Source organism: Oxyura jamaicensis, chromosome 1 (genome assembly GCF_011077185.1).
Source record: "Oxyura jamaicensis isolate SHBP4307 breed ruddy duck chromosome 1, BPBGC_Ojam_1.0, whole genome shotgun sequence".
In the NCBI taxonomy this organism is placed as follows: Eukaryota; Metazoa; Chordata; class Aves; order Anseriformes; family Anatidae; genus Oxyura; species Oxyura jamaicensis.
The window spans coordinates 94,952,183-94,978,886 of NC_048893.1; the positions used below are offsets into that span (position 1 = coordinate 94,952,183).

The 26,704-nt window shown below is 40.1% G+C and overlaps 1 protein-coding gene across 8 annotated transcripts in view; it reads right to left on the reverse strand.

Annotated features, from left to right (window-relative positions):
• The window catches only part of POU2F1 (POU class 2 homeobox 1), a 117,132-nt gene that overhangs the window by 83,195 nt on the left and 7,233 nt on the right, over nucleotides 1–26,704 (reverse strand). Inside the window, exon 1 of one of the 8 annotated variants that reach the window (XM_035315246.1) lies at nucleotides 5,358–5,417. The exons of the other annotated variants lie outside the window; for them this stretch is intronic. Coding sequence (XP_035171137.1) covers nucleotides 5,358–5,388 — 31 coding nt within the window. The 5' untranslated portion in view covers nucleotides 5,389–5,417. Of the gene's footprint in view, nucleotides 1–5,357; nucleotides 5,418–26,704 lie in introns of those variants that run through there. 8 annotated transcript variants of the gene reach the window in all.

Genomic DNA, 26,704 nt, shown 5'->3' on the forward strand with positions numbered 1-26,704 from the left:
GCTCTAGGTGATCCTGCTTGGCAGGGGGTTGGACTAGATGATCTTCAGAGGTCCCTGCCAACCTCAACCATTCTGTGATATCAGAAGTATTCATGGGGCTTTGATGTAAAATTATGTTCTGCAGGACTGCTCTCTTCCGCTGTGGATACTATCTATGCCCAGAAACAGATGAGGAAGACCTGGTACTTTCGTATAGATTGCAAAATCTTGGTAGCAACTCCAAAGTGCAAGCAATTGATACAATACCCCTGACCTCACCACAAACAGTCAAAGTTACTTCAATACAGTATTACAATATACATTCATATAAATAAATGTTTTAGAACAGAAATGAAGGGAGGAAGCTGAGGTTGGGGGATCTTCCCTGAAAGTAAATCAGAATGGAGACAGTTTACATCTCTCTAGGTGACAGCTTAGGACTGTACTTTAAGAAGTACTCCACATCTAAAGCCTTCTATTGAGAATTTCTAAAGCCTTCTGTTGAGAAGGATCTCCCTGAGTTTTAATCACTACATACACATCCAAAAGTCAGTGCAACAGACTTTCCAGGGACTAAAATGAGGTTTAGGCAGATAGATACATAGAAGAAAGGATCTAACTTAAAGGAGTTAAGATAATGGCAGTAGTCCTATTTCTCTGTATAGACTACTCTGTCATGGTAAGCAGAAAAAGGAACATATCTGATCAAAATATAGATTTCATGGCTTTCTTCACTACTGTTGCTGCTTTTAGCATGAAATTCTAATGGAAGGGTTAATATTCCTAGAAGTGGAAAATCCTGGTCTATGAAGAAAGAAATACTATGCTCACCATATTAACTTCGGGCACAGGAGACCTGGTTTCAGACCTCCCCTTTTCTAATGTGCGGACAAGTCACAAGAAAATCCACAGGAGATAATTAGGCACCAATTTTACCCTGATGGTACTTTTAACAAAGTAATTCCACACAAGAGAAGTGCTATATCTAAATACCTTTATGGACTTGCCCTTAGTGCCTCAGTTATTATCTGTAAAAATCCTTCCTGCCTCACAGGATATTGTGAGGAAGGATCACGAGGCTCTCAGATATGGCAGTGACAATGATCTAAAACAGAGATATATGGCTTGATTCCAATCCCAGAACAGAGAAAATCAGCTAGAAATAGTTCTGAGCATAAAGTCTTTAAAAATTTCCACATTCAGATGTGCAGCACCAGAAAGTGGAATGATGGTGAGATCAAATAGATCAGAAAGAGCAAGAATAGCCTAGACTGGGTCAATGAGAGTAGATAGGAAAATAAACATAAAAGATTAAAAATTACAGTTGGTGTGGGGTTTTGTTGTTTTGGTATTGGTGAGAAGTAACAACTAGGTTTCACTTTAAAACAAAACATACAATCTTCAAAAAATAGCTTACTGGATTTGACACCAGTAATCTGAATTAAGATGGCTGATTATACATTGACTTTATTTTGGAGACTCCTCAGACCTGAAAAAAAAGCCAGAAACTGTTGAGAACAGACATTCAAGCGACTAGAGACAAAGAACCCAAACTGACAAGATTAAGTCAGGACTAATTTTATCAGTTACATCTAAAAGCTCCAGGACTTGATGCCACTGTCTCCATTTCAAACAATAAAAATGTGTGAGTGATAAAAAGGAGGAAGGGATGCTATAGGAAAACAGCAAGACCAAAGCTACACAGAGGAAAAAAGCCACCAGAACAAGGGTCAAAAGCCAGCACTGCCATGCCAATAAGACAAGGCGATGAACCTGTCTTAATATTCCTGATGACTCCAGAAACAGAAGTACACAGAAGATGATTCCTTTGATCTGATAGAGGATGGCATGTAAAAGAAAGCCAGGTCTCCAGTACCACAAGTTATAACATGTCAATAACCTGTGCTAAACAGCTGTGTGCTAAACAGATACGTAGAATAGCTCAGACCAGTTTTGTCCTCCATAAAAGCAGACTGCAGTCAAAACGATGTTGACCAAGTACTTGTACGCAGTTACTGTATGTCCTTCAGAGTAAGTGGTTACCATGAGGTAATCTGTTTGGATGCCAAGTCCTAAATCTCCTCTCTTCTAATGTTTAGTCAAGAAGTCCATACTATCATAGCAGAACACACAGATAGTCCTTCCCTAAAGCACTAGGGCACAAAAAATTCACCAGAGGGGGACTCTGCCAAACGTGGCTGAACTGTTGCTACACCTATTTCTAATTATTTTCACATTTTATCTTGCCCATAACAAGGAAAACCTCAAGTGTAAGGTACACAACTCAGAGCAGAGTAGTAATAAACCTAGCAGGTTTTACGCAACATTCAAAATCCACCAAGCAACTCCGAAACTTCCCAAAAGTTCCTATTTCATGCTGCTGCCTAAAAAAAAAAAAAAGAAAAAAAAAAGCTAAGTAGAACAAACAAGTTAAATCTCCATATTATAACTTAGAGCAAGCTAGTAAAAAAGAGTCCATTGAAGTGGCAGAGAATTCAGAAAGCTTACAGTTCACAGTGCATGGAGTCTTGCTTATTGTTGTCTGCAAACCGGAGAATAAGCAGCAGAAAATTTCATTTGTTTTAACTTAATAAATTTTACATTTTGCGTGATGAGAATGAGAGTAGTTATACAGCTTCAAAGCTCTACCAGGAATCTAATAAGAAATATTAGCCCTTTGGGAAGGAGTAGATGATGTAATGGATCATTTATCCTGGACTGACCCCGTGAGAATCTCAATGACTAGAATAACCAACCTCACATTTCAGAGCTGTGATAAGCAAGCCTTTCCTGAATGACTAAGAGTTCAAAATGAAGACAAACCTGAGAAACTTCTGGTGGCACCAACACGAAAGAAATAAATTCCATTTTCAACTGTGGGAGAGAGTTATAGATATAGAAAGCCCTTTTAATCTCAGTACCAAACATTCAATCTGTAGGGCTGAGTCACATATGGCAGCTTGGCACTAGTACTAAGGAGCATTCAGGACACCACAGACATGCGAGAAAGCTGAGATCTTGAAAATGTAACGGCAAAGTGACAATCTTACTGTCAACACAGCCCTTGTAAAAAAGAACGTAACCCAAAAACCTCTTTTAAAAGTCTCTTTCTGGAAGTTACAGGGGTTTAGGTCAAAAACAAACAGGAAAAGAGCATGGAGGCTAGAAAGGCACTTGGTGACGGGATGGCCACCTGCTTATGGCACCGTGTGATTGCACCATTGGCTCAAGCATGGGGGGCTGCCATATAAACCTTTTCCCCCTCCATCCCTGCAGTTCCCTATCAACTCCAGAGACGCATGTTGTCAAGAGGATAGCAGAGATTGCTGCTCTGACTGAATAAGATTCTTCTTTTCTTGGAGGATACATTTCAGCCTTATCAGGTCAGCAGCAGATAACAGAACAGGCAGAAGTACACAACTGGTGGCAGAGAAGAGCAGGATCTCTCTTGAAGCAGTCAGAGCACAGTGTTAGGTTCAAATCCACCTGAATTATCGGAAAACCCACAGATTCACTTGTCCTGTGGCCCAACTTTCATAATAGGAGATACAGCTGTATTTCAGCTGGTTGAAAGATTCCTATCTCCACATCACATTCAGTACCTTCTGAAGCTAAGGCATGGATCTCAGGTCAAATCTGGTTTTACGAGCATCAGCATGGTGGCACAAAAACCTCCTGAAAACATCACCATTTCTTAAAAACATTCAGCTTATTTCAAGAACAGCAATAGAAGTCTTTTCCGCTCTTAGGTTCTACCTCAAGGCACTGGACACTGTAGTTCATGTAAGTAACGAACTCTGTTTCGCGTAATTAAAACTAAGCCTCTTGATAGTATGTTATTTTATCACTTATTTCAAGAAGGCTTCAACAGGAAAAGTCCCTACTTCTACTATGTGTTACTAGGCTTTGTACAGAAGTTACCAGATAAAACTCATAAAATTCAGTCCATAGGCCTGTCTCATACAGACATATCATTAAAAAAAAAAACATAATGGTCCCTTCTGGAGTTTAAATATTGAGTAGAGAAGCAGAGCTCCATCAGAACAATTAAGCTGGCTTTTCAGATGTATGTTGTGTGTTCTTACAGAAAAAAGTGATATAATCTGATGGAACTTGAAAACACAAGGTTTTTAATTAGTGACAAACGATGCACAGCAAGTGGGAGAAGACAGACATAACAGAGGTTCATCTTCCAGTCTCAGGCAGCTATAGCCACCACTATTAATCACAGCATCCACATTTATCACGAGAAGGTGCTACTGCTACCTACACAGTATTCTACCAGAACACCTGAAGTTATGGATTTTGCATAAAATATTAATCAAAATAAGCCAATTATGTAGTGCAAGTACATTAAATGCCAGCCTCACTTGGGGGGCGGCCCCCCTCCCAGCAGAAATATAAATGGGCTAATTACAAACGGACAGGAAAGTGAATTCAATTCCTTTGCAGGGATGCGGGCTGTGTGCTTGTGTGGATGCGTAAAACCTTACTCCCATGTAGAGTGAAGTTTCACTAATTACAATTAATGCCTTATTACAAGATTTCTTACACAACTTGATCAACAGGAAAAAAAAAAAATCAAACTTGCCATGAAAAGGTGGATTTTCCTTGCTTTGTAATCTACAAAATAAATCAACTGAAGTCACTGTTACTTCTTGAAGTAGCCCTATTGACATTTTGTCTGGAATTACCAGAGTATATACTCATAAAAGCATATACTCCGTGAGGTGAGGTGGTAGCATTAAACAGCAGTGCCAAAACAAAACAAAAATACTATGGTATTTTGTTTTAATCATTACATATTTAACTGTGTTATACAAACTACTAAAAATACTTTGTCAGTGAAAATACAGAATTAAGAGATGAAAGCAAACAGAAATCTCAAACCAAATAAATATGCTTGAAAGTGATTTATTTGTGAAGAAGCAGAAGTTGGGAGAACATCAATTACAAATTCCAGGAAACACTTGTCTGGAAATTGTAAAGCATACAACTTAGGCATGAATTATGCTATCCCATACAAATTATTTATGGCAGAGTTTTTGAAACATGAAAAAAAAATCAGCTCCCCAAAAGGTGTCTTAGGAACTATAGGAAATTTTATCATTGAAGTACTAGAAAGTTTAGTGGCTGTTTTAGGCTTAATGTACAACATTTTATACTAGTTAAAGTTTTTCTTGCATATGCTCGATACTTTTCGATGCTATTTTTAAGTGTGACTTGATTAAGTTCAAATATTAAACCTGTCCAGGTTACTGGTACTTTTTGCTGGTACTGAAAAGTACCGGGTACTTTTCACCAAAACTCTGGAACAAATAGCTGTCCAAAACATAAACAAAAATAAATCAAGAAGGCTTAAGAAAATATTTCTATACCTTTAAAGTCTTGTGGCATGCATTTCCTCATAACTCTGATTTAGTCCTATTTTCTTGTTCCTTTTTGAAATAAACAGGAAGAAATTATGAACTTCAATGAGATATACAAGTGTAGCAGGGACACAGAGACAACATGTTAAGAAGAAAAGAAAACATCTGTATTTCCTTCCCATTCTCTTCCACCTGAAATAAATTCTTTGGCTGCAGTTTGTCTTCTTTTCTGGAAGCATTTACACAGTATCTAATGCTATCCACCACCATGACTACCCCTGGGGCTTTTATGAGGGTGGGAACAATCAGTATAAGAATTACTAGGGACATCAAAGAGACAAAACATTTATTGAAGAGGGAAGAGGAAGAGAGAGTGTGAGGTAACGAGGGTCCTACTGTATTTACCTTATGTGCCAAGCATGTGGACAGCAATAAAAACCATGTAGGGAGCAATTTTGGTCAGAGAAAGAACACGGCAGCCTAATGGGAGGCCTTTGTTCTTCAAAAGGGTCTCCTTTTCCCCTTTTGTGCTTCACTTAATTCATGGCATCTGAGCTGCTCTTGAACTTGACAGACAGAGAGAAGGAGGGGGGAGAGATGGAGAAAGGGGGAGATAGACACAAAGAAGGAAAAAAGAAAAAAGGACTTCAAAGAGTTTTCCTTTGAAAATTCACTTGTGCTATATGCATTGCTGAAGGTTTGGGATTCAAAAAAGGGCAGAAAACATTTCATATAATTTCATCATGGGGATAAATTGTCCAGTGCTCTTATTAAGGAGAGGTAGAAAGAAGGAACAGAGCAAAAATATATAAATAAATAAATCTCTGAACTAAGGAATATAAACACAATAGAATTATTCCCCAGGGTGCTTTTTATTTATTTTCATGTTAAATCTTATTCTCGGTGGATCCCAATACATTTATCAAAATCTTATCAAAAAACATCTGGCTTCCAGTAGTCACCTGAAAAGCATACATTTTATACACAGCCCAATCAGAATTCCCAGCACAGCGATTCCTGCTCGGACAGCAGCGAGAGAGCATCAAAATAACCAGCGCCATCTGCGGGGCGAGCTCACAGCCGAATACCGCCTGCATCCCTCCAGCAGAACGCAAGACCACTCCACGCACACTGCTCCAAAGCACCAGCTCCCCCCAAATGGTTTATCGTTACTTACAGTAGGAATCACCACATTAATTCTTCAAAACACAAAGCGGCTAGAACTCAGTTATCAAAAAAAAAAAAAAACACAACATCAGGGTGCATCTGAGACAGACTTCCAAGTTTGGTCTCCTCCGCTTTAAATTGGTTGAGCATGCTCCACTAGCTCACCAACAGCAGTTAATATTAGCACTCGTAATATATTCGGCTTTTCACCCTCTTTAAATATCCATGCCATAGGCAATACTTATATGAAATAATTCATAACTGCAGACTGCACTTTTCTCAAGCATCTTTTTTGTTCTCTCTAGACCACCACCTCCCCTCAGTACTGTGCAGCAACTACATGCATGCAATTTAGATATTCCTTTGTGGATTTTTAATCTGTGATGTATATACTGAAAATGCTTGCCAATAATATTTGTAATAAAATGAGATTGCAAAGCATACAGACAGTCGTGTGTCAATATCACAATAAATTATTAATAGTTAATCATTAAGTTAATTCCATAAGAGACCTCTAATGCATAGGGATCTTAAGTTGTCCCTTATTGGCAATTACCCTGTCTCCTTACTGATTTACATATTCTGACAACATAAATGTCTACCTACAGAACACTATTTCCAGAGTGCAGAAAGTAGCATCCATAATGCAGCATAACTTCTTGATAACACTCTTCTCGTTACTTCACTACTCTAATTTGAGAACAGATCGCTTCTCCATCTGAACAAAAAAAGGTGGGATTAATATAAAGACTTGGAGTTCGGGTACAGCTTACACCACTTTTCTTTCTTTTTTCAAATAGCACTATGAAGCGTCTACTTCTTAAGCATGTGTCTTTTGATGAGCTTGCACAATGCTAATCTTATTTCAAAATCCAAATGTGCAATTAGACTATGCAAATTATGCAAACATGCATGTTTATACCCTAACTGACAAACAAGTACGGCTCTAGCAGATTGCCAGTGCAGCCACGGACATAGCGGAGTTTAGCTGTCGCTGTGCTCTAAGAGATTCCCTCTCACGTTGCCACCATTTTTATTGTTAAAGGCAGGAATCCATGTTACCGCTTTAGAACCTGTACAAATTCCTCACAAGATCAGGCATCTATTAAGAACTGTTTTGCCTGACGTACAAAAAAAATGTGAGATTCCTTCACAGTTATCAAACTTAAGAACTAAGCCAAAATGCATGCTGAGTTTAGGATTTTTAACCCCAAATCCCTTTAAGATCGTATATTTTGCCCCTTTGTCTGGAAAGAGAAAAGAGGCTTCCTACTTTTGTAGGTTTTCCTTTATGTATGGAACTTAAGTCTAAAATGACTGATAGCCTACTACGCCACCCGTAAGGTAATCTGGGAAACATCATGAAATAAAACCAGCAGAAATGTTGTTTAACAGAAGCTTGCTCTGTACAATTAAGAACTGTGTTTCCTGAAGTCATTCTGCTTTAAAAAAATAATTTTGGGGGAAATTCCACTACAGAGTTGCAGAACCTGTACCTATTATGTCAACTTTACAAGCTAGATAATGTATTTCAGATTACGGATACTAAGTAGAAGCAAAAATAGATGGAAGTAAAGAGCTTAAAGAGCAATTTAAGCAATTGAAGATAAAATCAAATCTGTTTTGTGCAGCAGGAGTGCCTCTGACTATTAATTACATTTATAAAACACTTTGAATACTGACAGTGTTACACACATACGAAGCAGACAGCACTAGGATATTTACAGCGTACTAATTATAGAAATCTAAAATATTTGAGACTAAAACTAAAGGAACTTTGGGAAGAGTAGGAGCACTGAATCCAGAATGTCTACTGCCTTCTACAGGATCTAGTTTGCTCCCACACTCGCTTCTTCGCAAAAAGAAGTTTACCTTTGCCACCCAAAGCTCTTACACATACATACCTGAAGAGAACTGCAGTAGCAAGTATCTAACTTGATGCTGGAAAGCATTTAAGATCTCACAGTTGGCAAAGAAAAAATAGTAACGATTACAGAGACTTCTGTTTCTGAGAATACTCCTACCATGTTAAAAACAAAGTATACATAAACATGTTAGAGTTACTGTTATTCTACACAAACCCAGTCTTGACCAACTTAAATGTATCATCCTGTGAATGCTGGCTTGTCTGCTAAGTTTTCATTATGTCACGTTTGACTGAATTTTTTCTTGTATAGGAAGTTTTTAAGGACAGCTTTAATAATGTTAACTCTTGAATGCCTGTCATGAGTCCATCCTACTGTCTTCCAACCCTAGGATCCTTCTCCTCCCCTTACTCAGTTTCATGGAACTTGCAGAAAAATTTCTAAATACATCTGCTTTTCTGTCAAACTGCTTGAAATCAACCAAGATTTCAGAAAATTAATCAGGGGCCTGGAAACAAAGACACACCACTAAAGAAACAAAGTTTAAAAAGGCTTTCATGTAATAGTTTCACATTTCAATTCCTATAGAACATTTCCTCTTGCTTAAGCCAAATGGTCCCAACAACCAGATTTTGACAATCTCAGCCAAAAGTAGGATGAAGAATGTTTCAAGCATATGGATAGAAAACACTATAGACAGCTAATATCTATCATGACGGTACCGAGTGGCAGAACAGTCAAAACCTAACTCCTTAGCAGACTGGTCCTAAGTTATTTTATCACGTGCATACTGGAGAATCAGGTGCTAAGCACATCTTCTGAAGAAAAGGCACTTCTAGAATAAAGATAATACTTAACATTTAGGGCAACAAGCAGAGTACAGTCATATACCATACTTGAACCAGTCATCAAAAAAATAGTTTATAAAGCAACCAAAATAAAGCATACTGCATTAATCCAGCACACAGATCATAAAAAAAGTCATTCATCATGACACTGACTGGAGGCAGCAGCGTTATTATTTTAAAGTTAAAAAGAAATCTCATCTGTTTACTTTGTTAGTGCAGCTTCCAGGCATATGCTTTCAGAAAGGGAATGCATATATTGTATAAATAACTCTTGCAGAGTCTTCTTCCTCCTGTGATGTGCACAGCAATCACCTTTCTACTTAGAGGCTTTCTATCCTCAAAGTCACTATGTAGATTATGTATTCTGTCTCCAAGTATTTACTTCTCTTAATTGTGAACATCCACTGGGAATACTTCAGGGAAACTTCAAAGAACGTCTCCAGAAATGTTGCTACAAAAACCAGGTAACTGCTCTGGTATTTGGGGTTTAAGATACAGACTAAAAGGCTATGTTAGATATACGAATATAGAAAACACCATCCACACCACAGTCATAAGAGCCCTCTAAATTCTCATCCTCTTTTTACGTTTCTGATATCCTTTCCCAGTCAAACCAACTTAAGAACTCTAGACTTTCTAGTGCCTACAAAAATGAAATCAGAACTGGGAGCAATTAAGCCGAATATCTTCTCATGCCAAAGATACTTTACCAGATTGCTTCGTTATTTCTTCTTCTAAGATTTGTCCATTCAAAAGTCAATATAAAAACAGCACGGCCCAACAAGCGGCCAACAGCTATTCCCATCTTTGCAACCTTTTCCAGAAGGTAAGAATGGCTCTTAAAGAATGAAATGCTGCCCAAGCAGCTTTTCTTACATGCACATCTTCATACAGAGATTGACTTGCTGACACCAAGGAGCAGAAGAACAGAGTGGAATTGCTGTATCAGTTCTTCCTATGCTATAAGGGCCACCAACTCGAGGTTTGTGGGCTGGAAGCCCTCCCTTTTTTGGCCTCTCCATCCCTCTCACACCAACTACTGCTATTGGAAAAAGAAAGGCTACCGTTTGAATGACAGAGCTGGGTACACTACTGTTTATAGAAACAGGATTAGATAGCACTTCTGTCCCCCAAATGAGGGAAGGTTTGGTACATATAGAGGACAGACTGTCAAGTAGTCTCAAACACAGCCAGGGAGTTTACTTAAGCTTTCCAAATCTGATAAAGCATGAAAACAAGGAACCACGTCCTTATCACATACTGTCAAATCAAGCTTATGAAGACAGCAGCCTTGAGACCTATGGCTTCAGCGTAATCCAGAAGCTTCAGTTAAATGGTGCTGTAAAAACTATACATTGTTTTGCCATGTATCGATAACAACACTTCTTTTTGTACCAAGAGAACTCTTATCTCCCCGATACCTCCTTTAAAATCACACGAAGAGTCTATCTACCTCGTCTTGGCATGATGCAACTTCCACAGCATCTAAAAACCTCCTTTGTGTTTATTTTAGAGTGGCCAGGAGACTAAAAAGAAAGTAGAGGGAACAGCTTCGCTCATGGCAAGGCTTTGTGCACCCTTCACTAATGGATATTTAAACAAAGACTGACTCATTTCCTCTCAATTTATTCAATCTTGTCTTTCTATACTGAAATGGCAAGAGTGAACATTTGACATCACTTTCTTTTTAACAGCAACCGATTATGATATTGCAGATACGTTACTACCGTTCCACAGAAGCGGCAGCTCACACCAGGCAGCCTATGAATGCCACTTGGGAAGAGCACACCAAGTCCTCCTCACAGCTAATTAATTACCTTTTGTGATGCACTGTTAGCGACTCCTCACTTACCTATCCTCATGTATTAGTAACTGACTAGGGTTAACAATGAAGGATAGTTTTAAGAGCATTCACTACTAACTCAGTCAAAAAAGCCCACTGGTACAATAGCTTCGTTATCCGGATATCATTTCTTTTTCAGGAAGCTGACGTAATACAGAATCAAAGCTTTCTTGGTAGCCATACTTTTGCTATTTTTACTAGTTATTATTGAGAATTTAAAACAAAAGATTCCTGTCATCAGCACTGGGTTACTACTAAGCGCTATCAGCTCCAGAATATCCAAAAAACACTATCAAAAGCTAACTGAATATCATAATGCAGATATTTGACAGCAGTCAGAGAGCCGAAAGCTGAGCAGATAGTGCAATAGAAGCCAAATGCTGCAAAGGGTTATTACAGCTTGAATAATGCTCCATGAAAATGACAAATTGAATACTGAATAACACAAAACAGACTGGAGATTCAGAAAAAAAAATCAGAATCTAAAAACTAAATTCAAGACACTTGCTATTTCTTGGGCAGGAAAAGTAAAGGAACATACCTTCGCGTGTGGAGCTATATGCAGTTAAAAATAACACTGTCCCAGTAGTAAAAGATAAGGATTACTTACTCAAGCAGTACTTAATGTTAGTTGAAGTACTGGGGGAAGATGGGAAAAATTCATAATCTAACACTGTATATTCATTTAGTATATTTCATCTAACGATCACAAAATACTTCCCAAGCATTAAAATCTCAAGCACCCAACAAGACAAGGAAGTGTGTGTGAGTGGGTGGGTGGGGGTGTTTGGGGTGGGTTTTTGTTTCTGTTTTTAATTGGGAAAAGTGAAAACAAACCAAAGCCCCGCACGCTGAGAAACTGAGGAACATGTCAACCTGGAAACCTGCATAAGACTCTATTTAGAAGCAGTATAGACTGGTGAAAAATCTATGAATTTCTAACCTCAGATCTCTGAAGATACTCAGATTATCATATTTAGCAGCAACATGCTAATATTTTACTTGGTAATCAACCCTTATTTTCCAGACTTTTTCATTTTGTTTTGCCTTGTTACAGAACCTAGTATCTCATTTTTTTCTTGCTGTGTCAACACACAATTTAGTTGCCAAAACAGTATTACTGTTCAATTTGTTACATATTTCGTATCTTATTTCTTTGCTTTCCAGTTAACAGCCTGGTATTTACCACGTTGAATTGGTTTTCTCACTTCCTTGCTCACTTACCAACAATATCCAAAACCTTACACAGCAACTGCATTATGTATATGAAATTGCTGTAGCTGAATATGCGCAAAGTAAATGCACGCAACCTTAATGGAGCCAAGAAACAGCAACACCTCAGGGTGGAATTTTGTTCAAGGGAGAAGGAAAAAAATCCTGCTCGTGCTTATGAAACAAACCCCCTCAAGGAATTTCAGTTGAGATGAAATTATCCCTAAACAACAATAAAATTAAAATTTGGTGATGATGGCTAGACGCCAAGAGCTGCAATACTCCTGCAATAGGCAGTGCCTCTCAGGCACTGGCTCCAAGATCAAAGCTCAGAGACCTTGAAGCCTCTGACTTGGAAAGCAGGAAGACAATGCCAAGGCCGTTGGTTTATTGTGCCATTTGAAAGGCTGAACCTTCCGGCTTTCAGCAAATTTCCACGAGTACACCAAACTTCTGATTTGGAAAAGATAAAATCCTACCTCTTGCCATGGCTAGTACTGTTCTACAGTGGTACAAAGGAAGTTTTCAACCATCCCTATTCATCTAAGTACCAGCTTTTATTCTTTCACTCTTATTTATTGTCATGTTTCATCAGAATCCTGGTGACCAGGCACACTAGAGCCCCAAGATTTACATGCAAAATAAGTTTTTAAACTATTAATTAATTGTAATAGCATTCCTAGACCATCTGTTGCTTTGGTAAAGTCATTCAACTGATTTGAACATCAGAGCTGAATATACATAATCTTTTTCAGGTGAAAAGCAACTGGGAACTTAGTGTTGCTGCTGGATTAGCCCTGCTTGTTTCCAAGTGCTGAAGGAAGCTGAAACTGTCCAAGCTTTATAATGACAGGTTCTCCATTCTGCAAATAAAGTAATCAGAACTACAGCAACTTCATAAAAGAACAGTTTATTACCTTGTGATATAATTTCCCCTTGGTTGACATTAACTAACACATTAAATACAATATTTATTTTATAACATCAAGCAATTTCTACAGAAGGGCTGGCACTCCATCAAGCTGCATGCGTTCAGAAAGAATATTCATTTCTTCTCCTTCGCACTTGAGATTTAACTGTTAGGGTAGCCTTGGTACACAGCAGCAGGCACCAAGAGCTTGCTTCTCAGGAAGAAAGCTCGCAAGTGCCCTTATCATTCAGTTTTACCTTGAATTACAGTTTGCCATACTGGTCAGACCCCTCTAATGAGAGGAGCACATTCTTCCAGAGTTAATCTCACACTCCAGGCTTCAGGAAGGTAGAGGGTGTCTTTGAATTGCTACTCAATTGAAAGGCAATCTAACTGCCTTCATCCGAAAACCCAGGGAAGGCTGTTTCCAACCACTGTTTTAAATACCAAATGCCCCACTTTGAAGCAAAGGCACATGAAAATCTGTTTCTACTACAAATTTAAGTTCTGGCATTCGACTGCAGTTCTGCACTGCGCTCCCGGTTTACAATCTCAATTTGTAATGCGTTTACAGACTCTATTCCTACAGAGACTTCGGAAGGGCAAAAACTTTCTCACTAGGACACTATAAATACAAAATAGGCTTTTCTTACTGTAAACTTGGACTACCTCTTCAAGTCATAAGACTTTACACACCAAACTACCAGTGAGCAGAAACAAACGCATCAGTGCCCTGAGCAGTCTTGCTCGTATGGCTTCTTGTGTCATCAAGTCTCTGTAACGCTACTGGGTATCCGTATCTGACCAGCCTTGTCAGGAGAACTTCTGTCTGTCTAGAAGTGACACAAGGTATTACGTAGCTGCCTGTCCCAATTCACATTTCAAAACACTTTTTACTCTCTCAGTTAAGTAGAGCAGCAGCACCGATGTGATCAAGTCATGAGAGCACTATATTTAGTAAAACAGTTATATATACACATGTACTCCATCACCTGCCTTAACCGCCCAACGCCTCACTAGGTAAAAATCAGACTTGTTTAATGGAAGCACCACATCCCAACGTTGCAGTCCAAGTGCACCTCATTAATGCCCACCAGTTCACTCAATGCCATACAACTATCCTGTAGCTGGAAACACAGCTTCTGCATACTTTTGAGAGAAAACAACGCATTTCAAGCAACAGATCTATCCAGGTGTTCTGATCTAGCACTGTTTCTTTCTCTCCAAGATCACAGGTAAAATAGACATGACTCTTACAGATAATGAGCAAGGTCGGGAGCCAGTCACTTCAGATACGGAGTTTTTACTCCATGATCCTGCAAGCCTGGATGGTTAACTGCTGTCATTTCTTTCTTGGGATTTTGGGGAAGGAGAAAAGGGGGAAAAAATTCCCTACGCTCCCGGTAGCAACATTTCCACAGAAAAATTAAAAAAAAAAAAAAGGAGCCCTCAGCAAAACATTCAAATGATTATCTAAATGTGATCGATCCCTCTCCTCCCCATTGCTAGAAGAAAACAAGAATTGCAATCTAGCAATGCAGATCTCACTTGAGCTTTTTCTCCATGGGCTGGGGCGGAGTGCTATTGTGCAGGCACAGCTCTGTCCTAAGCACCCTGCAGCCGCTACGCACGGCTTTATTTCTGCATTCAGCTCGCTTCGGCTTCACACACACAGCAAAGAATCTCGCTGAAAAGGTCATTAAAACTAATCAACAGTGGCAGTGTTCCCAAAAATAAGGTGAGACATGGGAAAAGTGAGCAAAACTGAAAGGAACAGAATCAGATTGCGACCACCAAACTAAGCTTGCGTCACAGAGAACAAACCTCAGAGGAAAGTCAGAGGGGGAATTACATTTCTATGGTAAAGATGGGGGGTGAACACCAGAGAAAAATGGGAGGAAAGCTGTGTAAGCTTTCACTCGTACAAGCAAAAAAAAAAAAAATCCATCTCTATTCTTTCCCTTTTGAAGTGTCATAAAGAAAAAAAAAATATTCCAGCTGTTAATTTTAAGATGGCTCCGCTTCTTTTTTTCTTTTTCAGAACTTGAAAAGTGATTTGAAACCAGTTCTTGCAGGGTCCTCCCCTCATTAGAAAATTCTGATCACACAACTAAAAGCACTGACACCTGGATGAACTGAACTGCTTGCCAGTGTTACAGCAGGAAGAAAAGAAGGGAATTCATCAATTGCACTACTGAATATGAGTTCATTTATCCAGAAAAAATGCGCATCTTATTGAATGAAAGCAGTATGAAAAGAAAACGCCTCTGCAGAGGTGCATCATCCCAGTATTTAAACAATCAAATGCTCAGGCTGCCTTTTTTAAAATATAAAAAGGAAATAAATTCAACACAGCTTCTCAGGCAAAGGTTCTGGAACTGAAAATATCAGACATCAATGTTCTTCCTAACAGGTCTGTGTTTCTTCCCCGGTGTAGACCTTGAACAAATTCAAAACACAACACCGAGTTCAACCAGTTGAGATGAGTAGTCTCCAGATTTAATTTCACTCTAGAATAAAAAACTGAACTATTATAATGTATGTGCATCCAGTAAAACATGGCAAAGGGAATTCCTCTAGCTCAAAAAAAGATCTGCCACAAGCACAACGCTCCGCATACTCTCAGAATTGAAATCATCCCTAGAAGTCACATAGGAAACCCTGTGATCCTCTCAGAGCCCCACAATGTCCCCCTAAATGCTGTCATCGCTGCAGTACAGGCTGCGGGCACCCTTTTTAAGGAGAACCCTTTGATGGTACTTCTCTCCAGTCTGACTAGATGTCTGCCTTGTCTGTTTATTATTCCCATCCCACAATTAATGTTTGATGTCTACAAATGAAAGATAAGTGTTTATTGTAAACACCCTCTTTTTTCTACATATTCAATGTTATCTGAGAAGCTAACAAAAGCGGAAGCCAATGCAAACACCACAAATTCAGTGCCAAAAAAGTACCAGTCTCTGCCTAATATCTTGAGGTTGCTTCACTTAAACGCAGCACTTAGTCCAATTGCTCTTTTTAAATGCATGCATTAATAGGTAATTGAATGAAAAAAAGAGCAAGTCCACCGATCCTAAGATTTCTTCTTCACTTGGAGACTTTTCTCTCAAGAAGCATTTACTCCAACAACACTTTGCAATTACAACCAGGCAAGTATCTCTTCATACCTACTACACCATAGGCATAGAAGTGAAGTTCACCCACATGCTGCACTGCTCAGACTGAAGTGCATGTGGAGTATTCTTTTCCTCCAGAGCTGTTCTTTTCCTGCTCCTCTTTCTCCTGTTTCCTTAGTTTTTGCACTTTTTGATAGCTTACTCCCCTATCTTCATGCTTCTTCTCCCTCTCTCCCAGTTTTTTCCTCCACCATAGCACTGCAGCAGAAGCAAGCATGTGTGCGTGCTGTGAGCAAGGTGAGAACATGACACAAGACATGAAAAAGAAAAAGGGTGTAAAAATATCACTCTCCCCTAAAAATACTTCCCCCCCCCCCCCAAAAAAAAAAAAAAAGCATTTGTCTAGAAAAAAGCAAAGCCATACAAACCCACAAGCTTAATCATAACAGTCATTGTTAGGTTACTGAAATTAACCTTTCCTTCTCTCCATTTACTACAGAGGCAGCCTACATTTTACAGCAAATTCAGTGTTTTTAAAAAAAATTGGATCACCTGTCATCATTAAACAGAGTCACCTTGTGCGAGGCCATCACCAGTGGTTCTCATTGGCAATAATACAGATTACAAACTAACCATGGGAGGTTCGTTCTGATGTGCCTGATGTGCACAAGGACCTGGATACACAGGGTGCACTGCTTCAGGGCTACAGCTTGGAGCCATCAGCTACACTGACTGTAGAGGGAGCCTCAGGAGCTGAATCTCAGGACGTTCAAATTAGTTAGGAACACAAAGCTCTTAAAATAAACACAAGCAGGTTAACTGTGTCGATATTTTCAGGTTAGTACAGATAGCTTTTATCAAACTTTATCCTGTTAATCATGTATATTTTTGCTTTTAAAATATCATTCATGTGTGTACATGTGTGTAAGCAAGCAAGCTATTTCCCAAGATTTATATTCATTTTAAAAGGGAAGTTCTGGACTCAAAACTTTATTTGTCCGAAGACCATTTACGTAAAGGTCTGGAAATCCCCAAAGGACTATAGAAAACCAATCACCCTTTCCTTCTGAGTGTGTTATTACAATAGGTTGTTTGCTCAGGTTTGTGCCTTGAATACAGTACCTTCTACTGTGCTTTGGGACAAAATAAGATGCATGGGAACAGCACTTCAACTGCTAATGGTATGTTTGTTTCAGTAAAATCATGGCTTAATGTCAAAAGGACAGACGAGCTCTGTATTAACGAACTACTGAAGAATAATGTCTTTTTTTCCTCCAGCAAACACACCTTGCACACGGAAGACTAAAAAATACAGGGGAGTTTCGCTGTTAAAACGGGCACAGCCATTTCCTAAACTGATGATTCAATATCTGTAATTTAATGACTACTGCTGAAGCATGGATCGTTTCATTATCAATTAATTTAACATCAACATAGCGAGCAAGAAGAAACAATAGCTGATGTCACCAGGAAAGCATCCGCAATGTAGCATGGAGGCTGGTAGTTAATAGCAAGTCAAAAAGTACAACCATGCTATCACATCTGATGATTAAACCCAAAGAATGTCAAAGAACACTCCGGCAGTAATACATGAAACGAGGAAGTGTTATTTTTTTGCTTTCCCAACAATGAAAAAAAAGTATTTTTATTGTCATAGCACTTCCAGCAAGTTGATATTAAAAAGGAGATTTCATGCCAAAGTCGGCTGTTTAATCAGATAAAAAAGGCTTTCCTATTTCCCATTGTATAGATCAAGTTGGCTACAGGAGCCACACAGAGCTTTGAGCAGCACATTTTTCCGCGAGCGCTGTATCGTTTGATCATAGCGAAGCACAAGGGCTGCCGGGTAATCTGAATGAGAGCTGCAGAAAGAGTGAGCCAGGCAGCCTGCTGAGGCCGAGATAACCGTGTCACCCCGGCACCCTGCAGCACTCCCAGTCGCAGACCTAGGTGCGGGGCAGAATCCCACGCCTCTGTTCATGAGCTTGTCGTGGACATTCCTGCAAGGCTCCCAATTAATGCTGCATGTGTTTTACAAAATATATATATATATATATATGAGAACTCTGAAAAACCTCAGCAAGGCCAGCCTCCCTGCACTGAGGAAGACTCTCTTGATTGCTTGCAAAACATTAAGTTTCAAGTCCTTACTGCATCATAAGGCGATATATAGAATTTTCTATATAGGTCTTTGCAAGACACGTAGCAATTTATGAAGCCAATAAAACCCTGTCCTCTAAAGACAGATTTTATTATTAGAGGACAGGACACCTTTAAAGAGGTGTCTTTCTACCTGTGATGTTGTCCATAGCATCCAGAAGCAGCACAGGACTGGTGGGTAATGTCTCCTGATACACAGAATCACAACGGAGGGACCTGTTGATAGGTAGGGCGGGACCCCTGAGCAGGATCAAGTTTAGAAGCTCAGCTTTCTACGGAGCACTGTCCCCAAACACCTCCCTGATACCTGCAGCCTCCTAACCTTTCTGCAGTAGCGAGCGGCCTCCCTCAGCCAAGCCTTTGCTTTCCTCCGTTAACTCCTCTTTCACACATCCTGATTCTGAACCATGCTTGGTTCCAGGCTGTGCAACTGGCCAAGTGACCTTCACAATAAGCACATTAGCTCTTTTCATCCAAATCCTTTTGTAGCTGCTGACCTGGGGGAAAAAAGTCTTCAAAGCTGCAGCCAAAAGTACCAAACTGCCACCATTAGCCCCAACCCCTGAACAAAGGCAAACACAAGCCACTTTTAGCCACTGTATCATGAAACGCAAGCTAATTACTTCAACATACTTCCACCAACATTACCACTCTCCCATGCGATTCCAGCACTGGCAGTAAATGGCAAGATGGATTCTAGACTCCGTGTAAGCCCAGCATGTAAAAGTCTGTACTGTGAATAAGTACTAATGTACTGCTTCATTTTTATACTGTATTTCCACGTAGAAGTAACAGCACTGAACTGAGGTCATTCCAACTAGCTTATTTATTTTCTAAATAAATAGAGCATAACTGGCCCTCATAGAATAATTTGTAGTGGAATAAAAAGCACTGACAGTTTATGTTGTTTCATTTAATAGTTTAAAAAACAACAACAACAAAAACACACACACGTAAGGGGGAGGTTGTTGTTGCTTCCTCCCCACCATGACTCTCATCATCCTGTTCTCTTAGAAGTTAAGCTTGAAAGAAACAGCAGCAGGTTCCTTTCTGGGCTCTATGTTGAAGACAGGCCATACGCCTGCCTGTTCATTAACAACAGTAAAAGACTTGCACAGTAAAGCTGATTTTTGTGTTGTTTTTTTTTTTTTTTTTTCCCGTTCCAAGTTGTCATTTTTTTTCAGACTTCAGTTTCGTAAGGTGATCATTTTTCCCAAGCATTCCAGAAGAACTTCCTACGCTCCCCTTCTACTTGAGAAGAATTTCCACTGCCAAGACACCTGCAGTCCAGAGCTTTAAATTCTGCACACATATAAATATATATTCATATATTTATTCAGTCTAGCTTTAACTGCCACAATACTATTTCTAAATGTAACACTAGTTCATGCATACACTGCTGGGAACTGAATGATCTAATCTCCATGTGACTAAAAAGTTTGAGTTTTGAGTTAGCAATTTTTCATGCATAGTTAGTAGTTACGTCAGTGTGTCATTAAGAAGCTGTATTCCTTCCAGTGGTTTAGTGTTTAGAAATGAATAGAAAGAAAAAAATTATCAGCTAAATTACAAAATACTACTGTGAGAATCATATAAACCTAGCCTAAAGACCAAAAGCTTTAGCAATCAAATCATAGCTGTACTCTCAAATTAATAAAACCCTCCATGTGCACAGGCATTACAGCAAGATAAAAAATGTTTGCGTTTTTCAAAAAGCATTTAAAGATTTTTAACACAAGCTATCCTAGCAATAGCACATTTATGGTGATTAAAGAAAAAAGCTACTAAGCACAACTGTTACCAACATAAACCAGCAAATCTTCAAGCACAGGACCTCTGCACTTAGATAATGGGAACAACAGCACCTGCAACAGCATTTTGCAGCCTGCTCTGTATTAGGAGCTCGTTACAAAAACATCTCAATCACATTTTTAACTCCGGTTGCAGCATGCCAGAATTCAACTTCCATGATATGTTCATCAGAAATGACAGGCTACACAGGATATCTTTTTTCTCGTCTGCAGATAGACAACTGCAACTTTAATTTTCCTGATATGTTTTTCATCTTCCTTACAGGCTGTCCGTGACATCCCCCCATTTGCTAGTGGATGTGTTTCAAGTCTCCATCTTTCTTCAGAGGAAGAAAAATGTGAAGAGGTCATTTAATTCTAACCTCACCTAAATGGATATATGCTCAATACAATTTAATGCAAATAACTGCAGTAGTAAACCACAAGAAGAAATCCACACATCCTACATTTTCTGCTGTTGGAAGTGCTGAAAGCCTTTCTAATAACAACAAACTCGGGCCCTATCTATACACAGAAACCACCTTTGTCAAACTAAGCCAAAGGTGAAGAATCTTTTCCTTGCCAATGCAAAGAGGCTGTAAAAAAAATACCTGGCATGCCACTCTAACACGCTTTGTGCTATTCACTGATAATGTAAGAAGTCAGATGGCCTAGAAGTCTCAGGCAACCTTTGAGTTAAGCCATTAAGCCAGCTCTAAACAGATACACAGTTATGTCAACAAAATAAATGCACCTAGTTAAGCTCCATGTTTTTATTCACATTTTATTGGGGCTAAACGTGGAAATCATATCGCCTGACAAACACAGGAAAAATGCTAAATACTCCTTCGGCTCTCAGAAAGCGATGGAGGATGGGCAAGAGCAGGCAGCAAACAGCCAGCCCTGCTACCTGGGAAATGGAGGTGCGCAGCCCAGTGATAAATGGGAGTGCTCGCGGAGCAGAAAGCAGCTGACCATTTCCAAAGGCTGATGGGCTGGAAGTTTCCTGGTGCAATTTGCAGGTCAACAAATCCTTGAAACGAGACTAGGAAAATACTTCACCTGTTTCAGAAAAGAACAGGACAAAGAAAGGCAAGCCAGAATTGAGCAAAGTCTTCAGGGAGAAGAGACAACAGGCCACTGCTACGTCGTGTTTTCAGGTTTTAAAGGTTTAATTCTCCTCTTCATTCCTAACATGTCAGCAAACTTTCCAGGCTAATAGAGGCAAAGGAGTAGAGAAAAACACAAATGCAAGCTGTTAGTTTCCCAGACTTGAGGGTAAGCGGCGATCAGGTTTAATTGGAGCGGCCTGGATGACGTTAGTGGCCATTACCATTTAATAACCCAGCCGGAGCATCACCCAGCAATGAAGCTGGGGATGAAGATAAAGCAGACCGCAGTGAAGTCACCGCTCTGAATTCATGACATCATACTAGTTGCCATGGCAACTGGCCAGTCTCCAGCCCGGACCTGCCTCCCCTGCAGAAGCCGGGAGCACCTGGGCTGCCACAAAGCAACGCGCTTACTCCAACATGCAGTGATTCAGTGGCGCAGGCAATCAGACATTGCTGTGAGTAAATGGCCTTTTCAATACCTCATGTCTCGTTCACCTGGTGTGAGACTTTTTAAACGCTCGGGCACGTATAAAGAGGCCTGGTAAAGTATACACGTGATGAAAAGGGTCTAATTGAAAAACTGATGGGTTTCTTCCGCAGCGCTCATCGGTTTTTCCAGCGCAGAGCAATTTTTCTATTTGTGCTTTCCTCCCCTACGCACGCGTCTGCAGGCGTATACAACAAACCTCTGTTCCAATAGGAAATACAGGGTAAAGGAAGACTCCAAGGGGAAAAAAAAAATAAAAAAAAAAATCTAAGGCAGGAAGCCCACAGCTCCTTTGTTTAAGGGCTGCCCCAGCAGAGCCTTCAAACACCAGTTGGGTGTTGTTCACGCGCTCGCTAAATGCAGTGCATCAAATCCGCAGGCTTCTACGAGCAGCCGCAGAGCAGTCATCTTGCAAATAAAAACTTCACCCCTTTCCTCTAAACAGCCCTTTTCCATGAGGAATGGCTGCCATACCCAGCCCGCCACCGTTTGCAAACAAATGTAAAAGCTTCAGAAATTAAGTCTTTTCCAAAAAAACTAGGCAGTCGATACAACCATTTATCAGGTCACGCTTAGCTTTCTGACTTACAGTTAGAGTATTAAAGGCACAAATATTTGAGATTGCAGCATCAGTTGTGGTATTTGTTAAAATAAATCTCTCAGCATTAGAACAGCACATTAACTTCTTCCTAATAACTGGCTGAATAAAAATCTAGGAGCTTTAACGTCACATACTCAGGTCAGTAATACCACGTTTTGTAGTTCAACCTTGAGGAGAGTTGATTAGCACCAAAGCAATCGTTTCAAAAGGAATTTTAACAAACAGACCACGCTATATAGTGAAGTACAAAGTACATTTATTTGCCACCTCAATGGTTCTTAAAGAGCAATCTGTAAATTTCTGCTGGACCCGAGAACACTTCCACACAACCGTATGTAATTAGTCAACCTGTCGACACCGTTTCAGTATGCCCTGATATTTTCTGTCAGCTTTAAGAAAACAAGACTGTCCAGGTTACCAACTAAACAACAGCACCACGTTTCTGTCCTGGCTTCATGCCTTTGTTGGACCCTTCCTCTCCTGCTATCAGGCATGCTGATGACACCCAAAGCGAAGGACAGAAGCACTGAGGTAATCTGCCTCTGCAGTCCCCGCTCTGTATAAAGCTCGTCTCAACAAAAGCGCATTAGAGACAGCAGGGAACGCAAACAAAGCGAGGAGTTTCAGAAACAGATGATTAGCAGACAGCTGTATCCCACGTGTTTATCTTCATGTTCTGCTAATACAATCACACGTAACCAAGAATGACGGCCACTACCAGAACGAGCGCGGCAGGAAGATCCCTAGTTTAACTACCCATCCACAGCATGAAGCGTGCTCAGGAAACAACTGCCCACACTTGACTATATATTACACAAAAACTGTCCAGCACAGAAATGAGCAAAGAAATAAACGTGTCTTCCGCATGTTTTTAAAAGCCTTAGGAACAGATGCTGCCATTGGTGATAATCATTGGTGTACACAGGCATAAATCCTAATACACCAAGTACAGTTAATACAACCGCCGCAACCTTGGTAAACTGAAAGAAGCAACTAAGTTGATAAAACCTCAAGCAAGTTACGCCAGAAACGCAGATTTCTCAGCTTCTCTATAATCCTAAATTTCTTGAAGTGTCTGTGCTATACAATTTACAGACCTATTTGTGATGTGAATACACAACAAATGGCAGTGGCATTCCCTTCATCGTTTGTAAATAGAGTGTTTCGAGCTCAGCCCCACATCATATGAAATCACTACCTCGGTAAATAATGAAAAGATACCACTCTGCCCGCAGTTAATTTTGCTTTTTGAGAGACTGACAGATTAACTGATCCCTTGAGCAACTAGAAACGAATGTGTCTTCCCTGAGTGCACACAGAAAATTACGGATCGTCTCAAGACTTCGGAGGGCTTTTTATGCAACTTTTAAATGAGCTTGTGGAACGAGGTTTACCCCTTGTCAAGCCTAACCTTTGCTTACATTAACCCTACGTATGGGGAATGAGAAGACAGACCTGCTGGCACAGCTTTGTGTGTGGTATTTTTTCCTCATATTATTCATTTATCAATACCGTTAAAAGAAGCACCAGCTGGTTTATTTATTTTTAAGATCTTTAGAGATGCCCACACCACCTGCAATCCTAAGAGACACCACAATGCAAAGAAACTCTACCTGTTCCTCCTTTCTCCCCAGCAAACCAAGCTGAAAAGCTCTAGCAGCTTTAAGATGCAAAACAACTCTAACTCTTTATGCCTTTATTCAAACTTCCACACAGCAAATCCTTTCTGCTGCTGCAGAGTTTGTAATCTAAAAACATAGAAAACTAAAGTTGATAAGCATTTAAATTCAATGCTATACTTTAAACTTAGCTGTTAATAAATAGTTGTTTGCTACAGTTGTTACAAAGCATTCCTGGATCCACTTTCAATTTTAACTATGTTGGAAACAGCATTAACAAAGTAGTTTTTCAGCACAGGCACAGCTCAGTCGCGTTCTCTGGAAGTTTAGTGACAGTGGGCTTTAGTCAGTCCTCAGCAGATTTTGAGCAAGTCCCTGCTGCACCACAGAACAGAACCATATAAGGTGCAACTGTGCTGCAAGTAGGTTCCCAGACAAATTAAATCCTATCACAATACAGCACAGCATTTCTACCTCTCAAAACTGAGATATTCTTTACAATGACATTGTCTCCTGCTATAATGAGAAAAGTAGTAATCTCCAAGTATAACAAGTTCCAAAATTCTGCAGATTTCTGCAGCCTCCGCCCATAGGATAGCTCTAGACGATGCTCAACACCCTCAGTGGGTCTCATAGAGCTGAGAAGCTGCTCAGCTGTGGATCCTTTCTTTGCAGTAGTAACAAAGGCTGAATTTTTAACACCCACCCTCTTATCTTTCCCATATCTTCACAAAGTATGGGACAGCAAAAAGAGATTCCAGTTCTCTGGTTCCCATGCAAGCAATTAGTAGGGAAGACCTAGGGGCAACCCCAGATTGCTCCACAGAGCTGGCAACACGCAGAGCATGCCCAGAACTCTTTTGTGATGCTGATAAGCACTTCAGGATAGGAAGAGAACCACCTACAAAACCTAAAATGGACTGAGAATTAGTAGGAAAGAGCCTTCTATTTGTTTGAAAGAAGAAAATACCAAAATCACCATGGACTGAAGATCTACCTGACCCTCCTCCAACAGCAGACACCCAGGTACAGCTGTAAAAGCAGGGCAAGCACAGGGATAATGCCTTCGGTTATGCTCCCAAGTGCCAAGAATTTGCAGATCTGTGCTCACCTGAGCCAGAGGTGAAGAACAACACGCAACTGTCTGCTTAGCCCTTCTTAGTAGTACTGTGCACAGACAGAAGTGTGTAAGCAGCTGAGGCTTAAAATCAGTTTAAAACTGAGATGCATAAAGAAAACTCTGTAGCCTTAGGAAATAGTTGTTTTTTTCAAAACTGAGTAAAGACAACATTGGAAAATTATAAGGTTTCTAGTTTACGCTTTCCCAGTGGATGTCTCTTCTTTTGATAACTCACAGAAGTCTGCCCTAAAACTGCTGCTACTTCACCACAGTCTTCAAGGGCAGTGCTTGGCTCAATCTGGTAGGAAGTGGTGCACCCTGGCAGCCAAAGGCTTCTTCCTTACTGTGGCACATCCAGCCTAACCAAAGAGCAGCCATGTTGGCAGTAAAATAATAGTCGGATAAAGGTTAGCAATAATGTGATTAAAGCAACTCACCAGGTGTGACTGATTTGAAGTCAGAAGCTGCTAGACCTGGACTAAGCAAATATACAAAAGTGAGTTCTCAGCTGTTCTGAAAGGTACTCCTGAGGTCCAACATTCAACCAGCTTTGTTGCCAAAAGCTTTCCTAAACTAACTATATTCTGACTGAAGTGGAAAAGCAAGTAAAGAGAACCTTAAGACAAAGCCTGTTTAAGGGAAACTAGTAAGCCCCACATTTTGCTCGAGATATTGGACACACTTGTCATTTACCTTCTGTAGTTCAGATCAACAAAATGTCAATTAAGAAGTACCACTGGAAAGCCACGCACTTCCAGCCCTTGGAACAGACACCCTCACTCACTCAAACATTACAAATGGAAAGTTATCGCTCCCTTATCCCCCCTACCACCAGTTTCTCCCCAGGATCCCACCCTGTTTCTGCCAGTTTTACATAAGCTTTACTGAAAGAAACAATAGTCCAAGCAGTGACAGCCCACTACTCTTCCTGCCTCTGTTCCCACTTCTTTTTGGCAGCAACCCACCCTTAAATTGGATTAAGTGTAACATGAACTGTACCCTCAGGTATGATGACAAAGCAACTCAGCCAATCCCTCACTCACAGATTTCAATCAGAATTATCTGGGTGACTCCAGGCAGCTTAGACCACGGTCCCTGCTAACCCAGCTAATTTTAACCCAAATGGATTAGACAGCACCCACACGGGCAGCCCCATCAACAGATGCAAGGGAACAGCAAACTCCAACAGTCAGAAGCAATAATGACCTTCCTATTACAATTAGAGCTAGAAGAAACTGTCTGCAGCCCAAGCTTTCCCATACATTTTCCAAAGCATCTACAAGCGTGGGTGTATGTGTACTGGAGGACAGGGTGGGAAATGCTCGTGTGGGCTGGGAGGGAGGGGGGCATCATTTCCTGGCATTTCTGTATCTCTGCAGCCTTAGAAATAATCAAATTCAATTACCTGTTTAAACCCATCTTTGAAAATTCAAATAGAAGAGATAACCTGCTGTACTAAAGATCAGCAGGTAAGAAACAGAATTACAGATAAATAGAACGGCA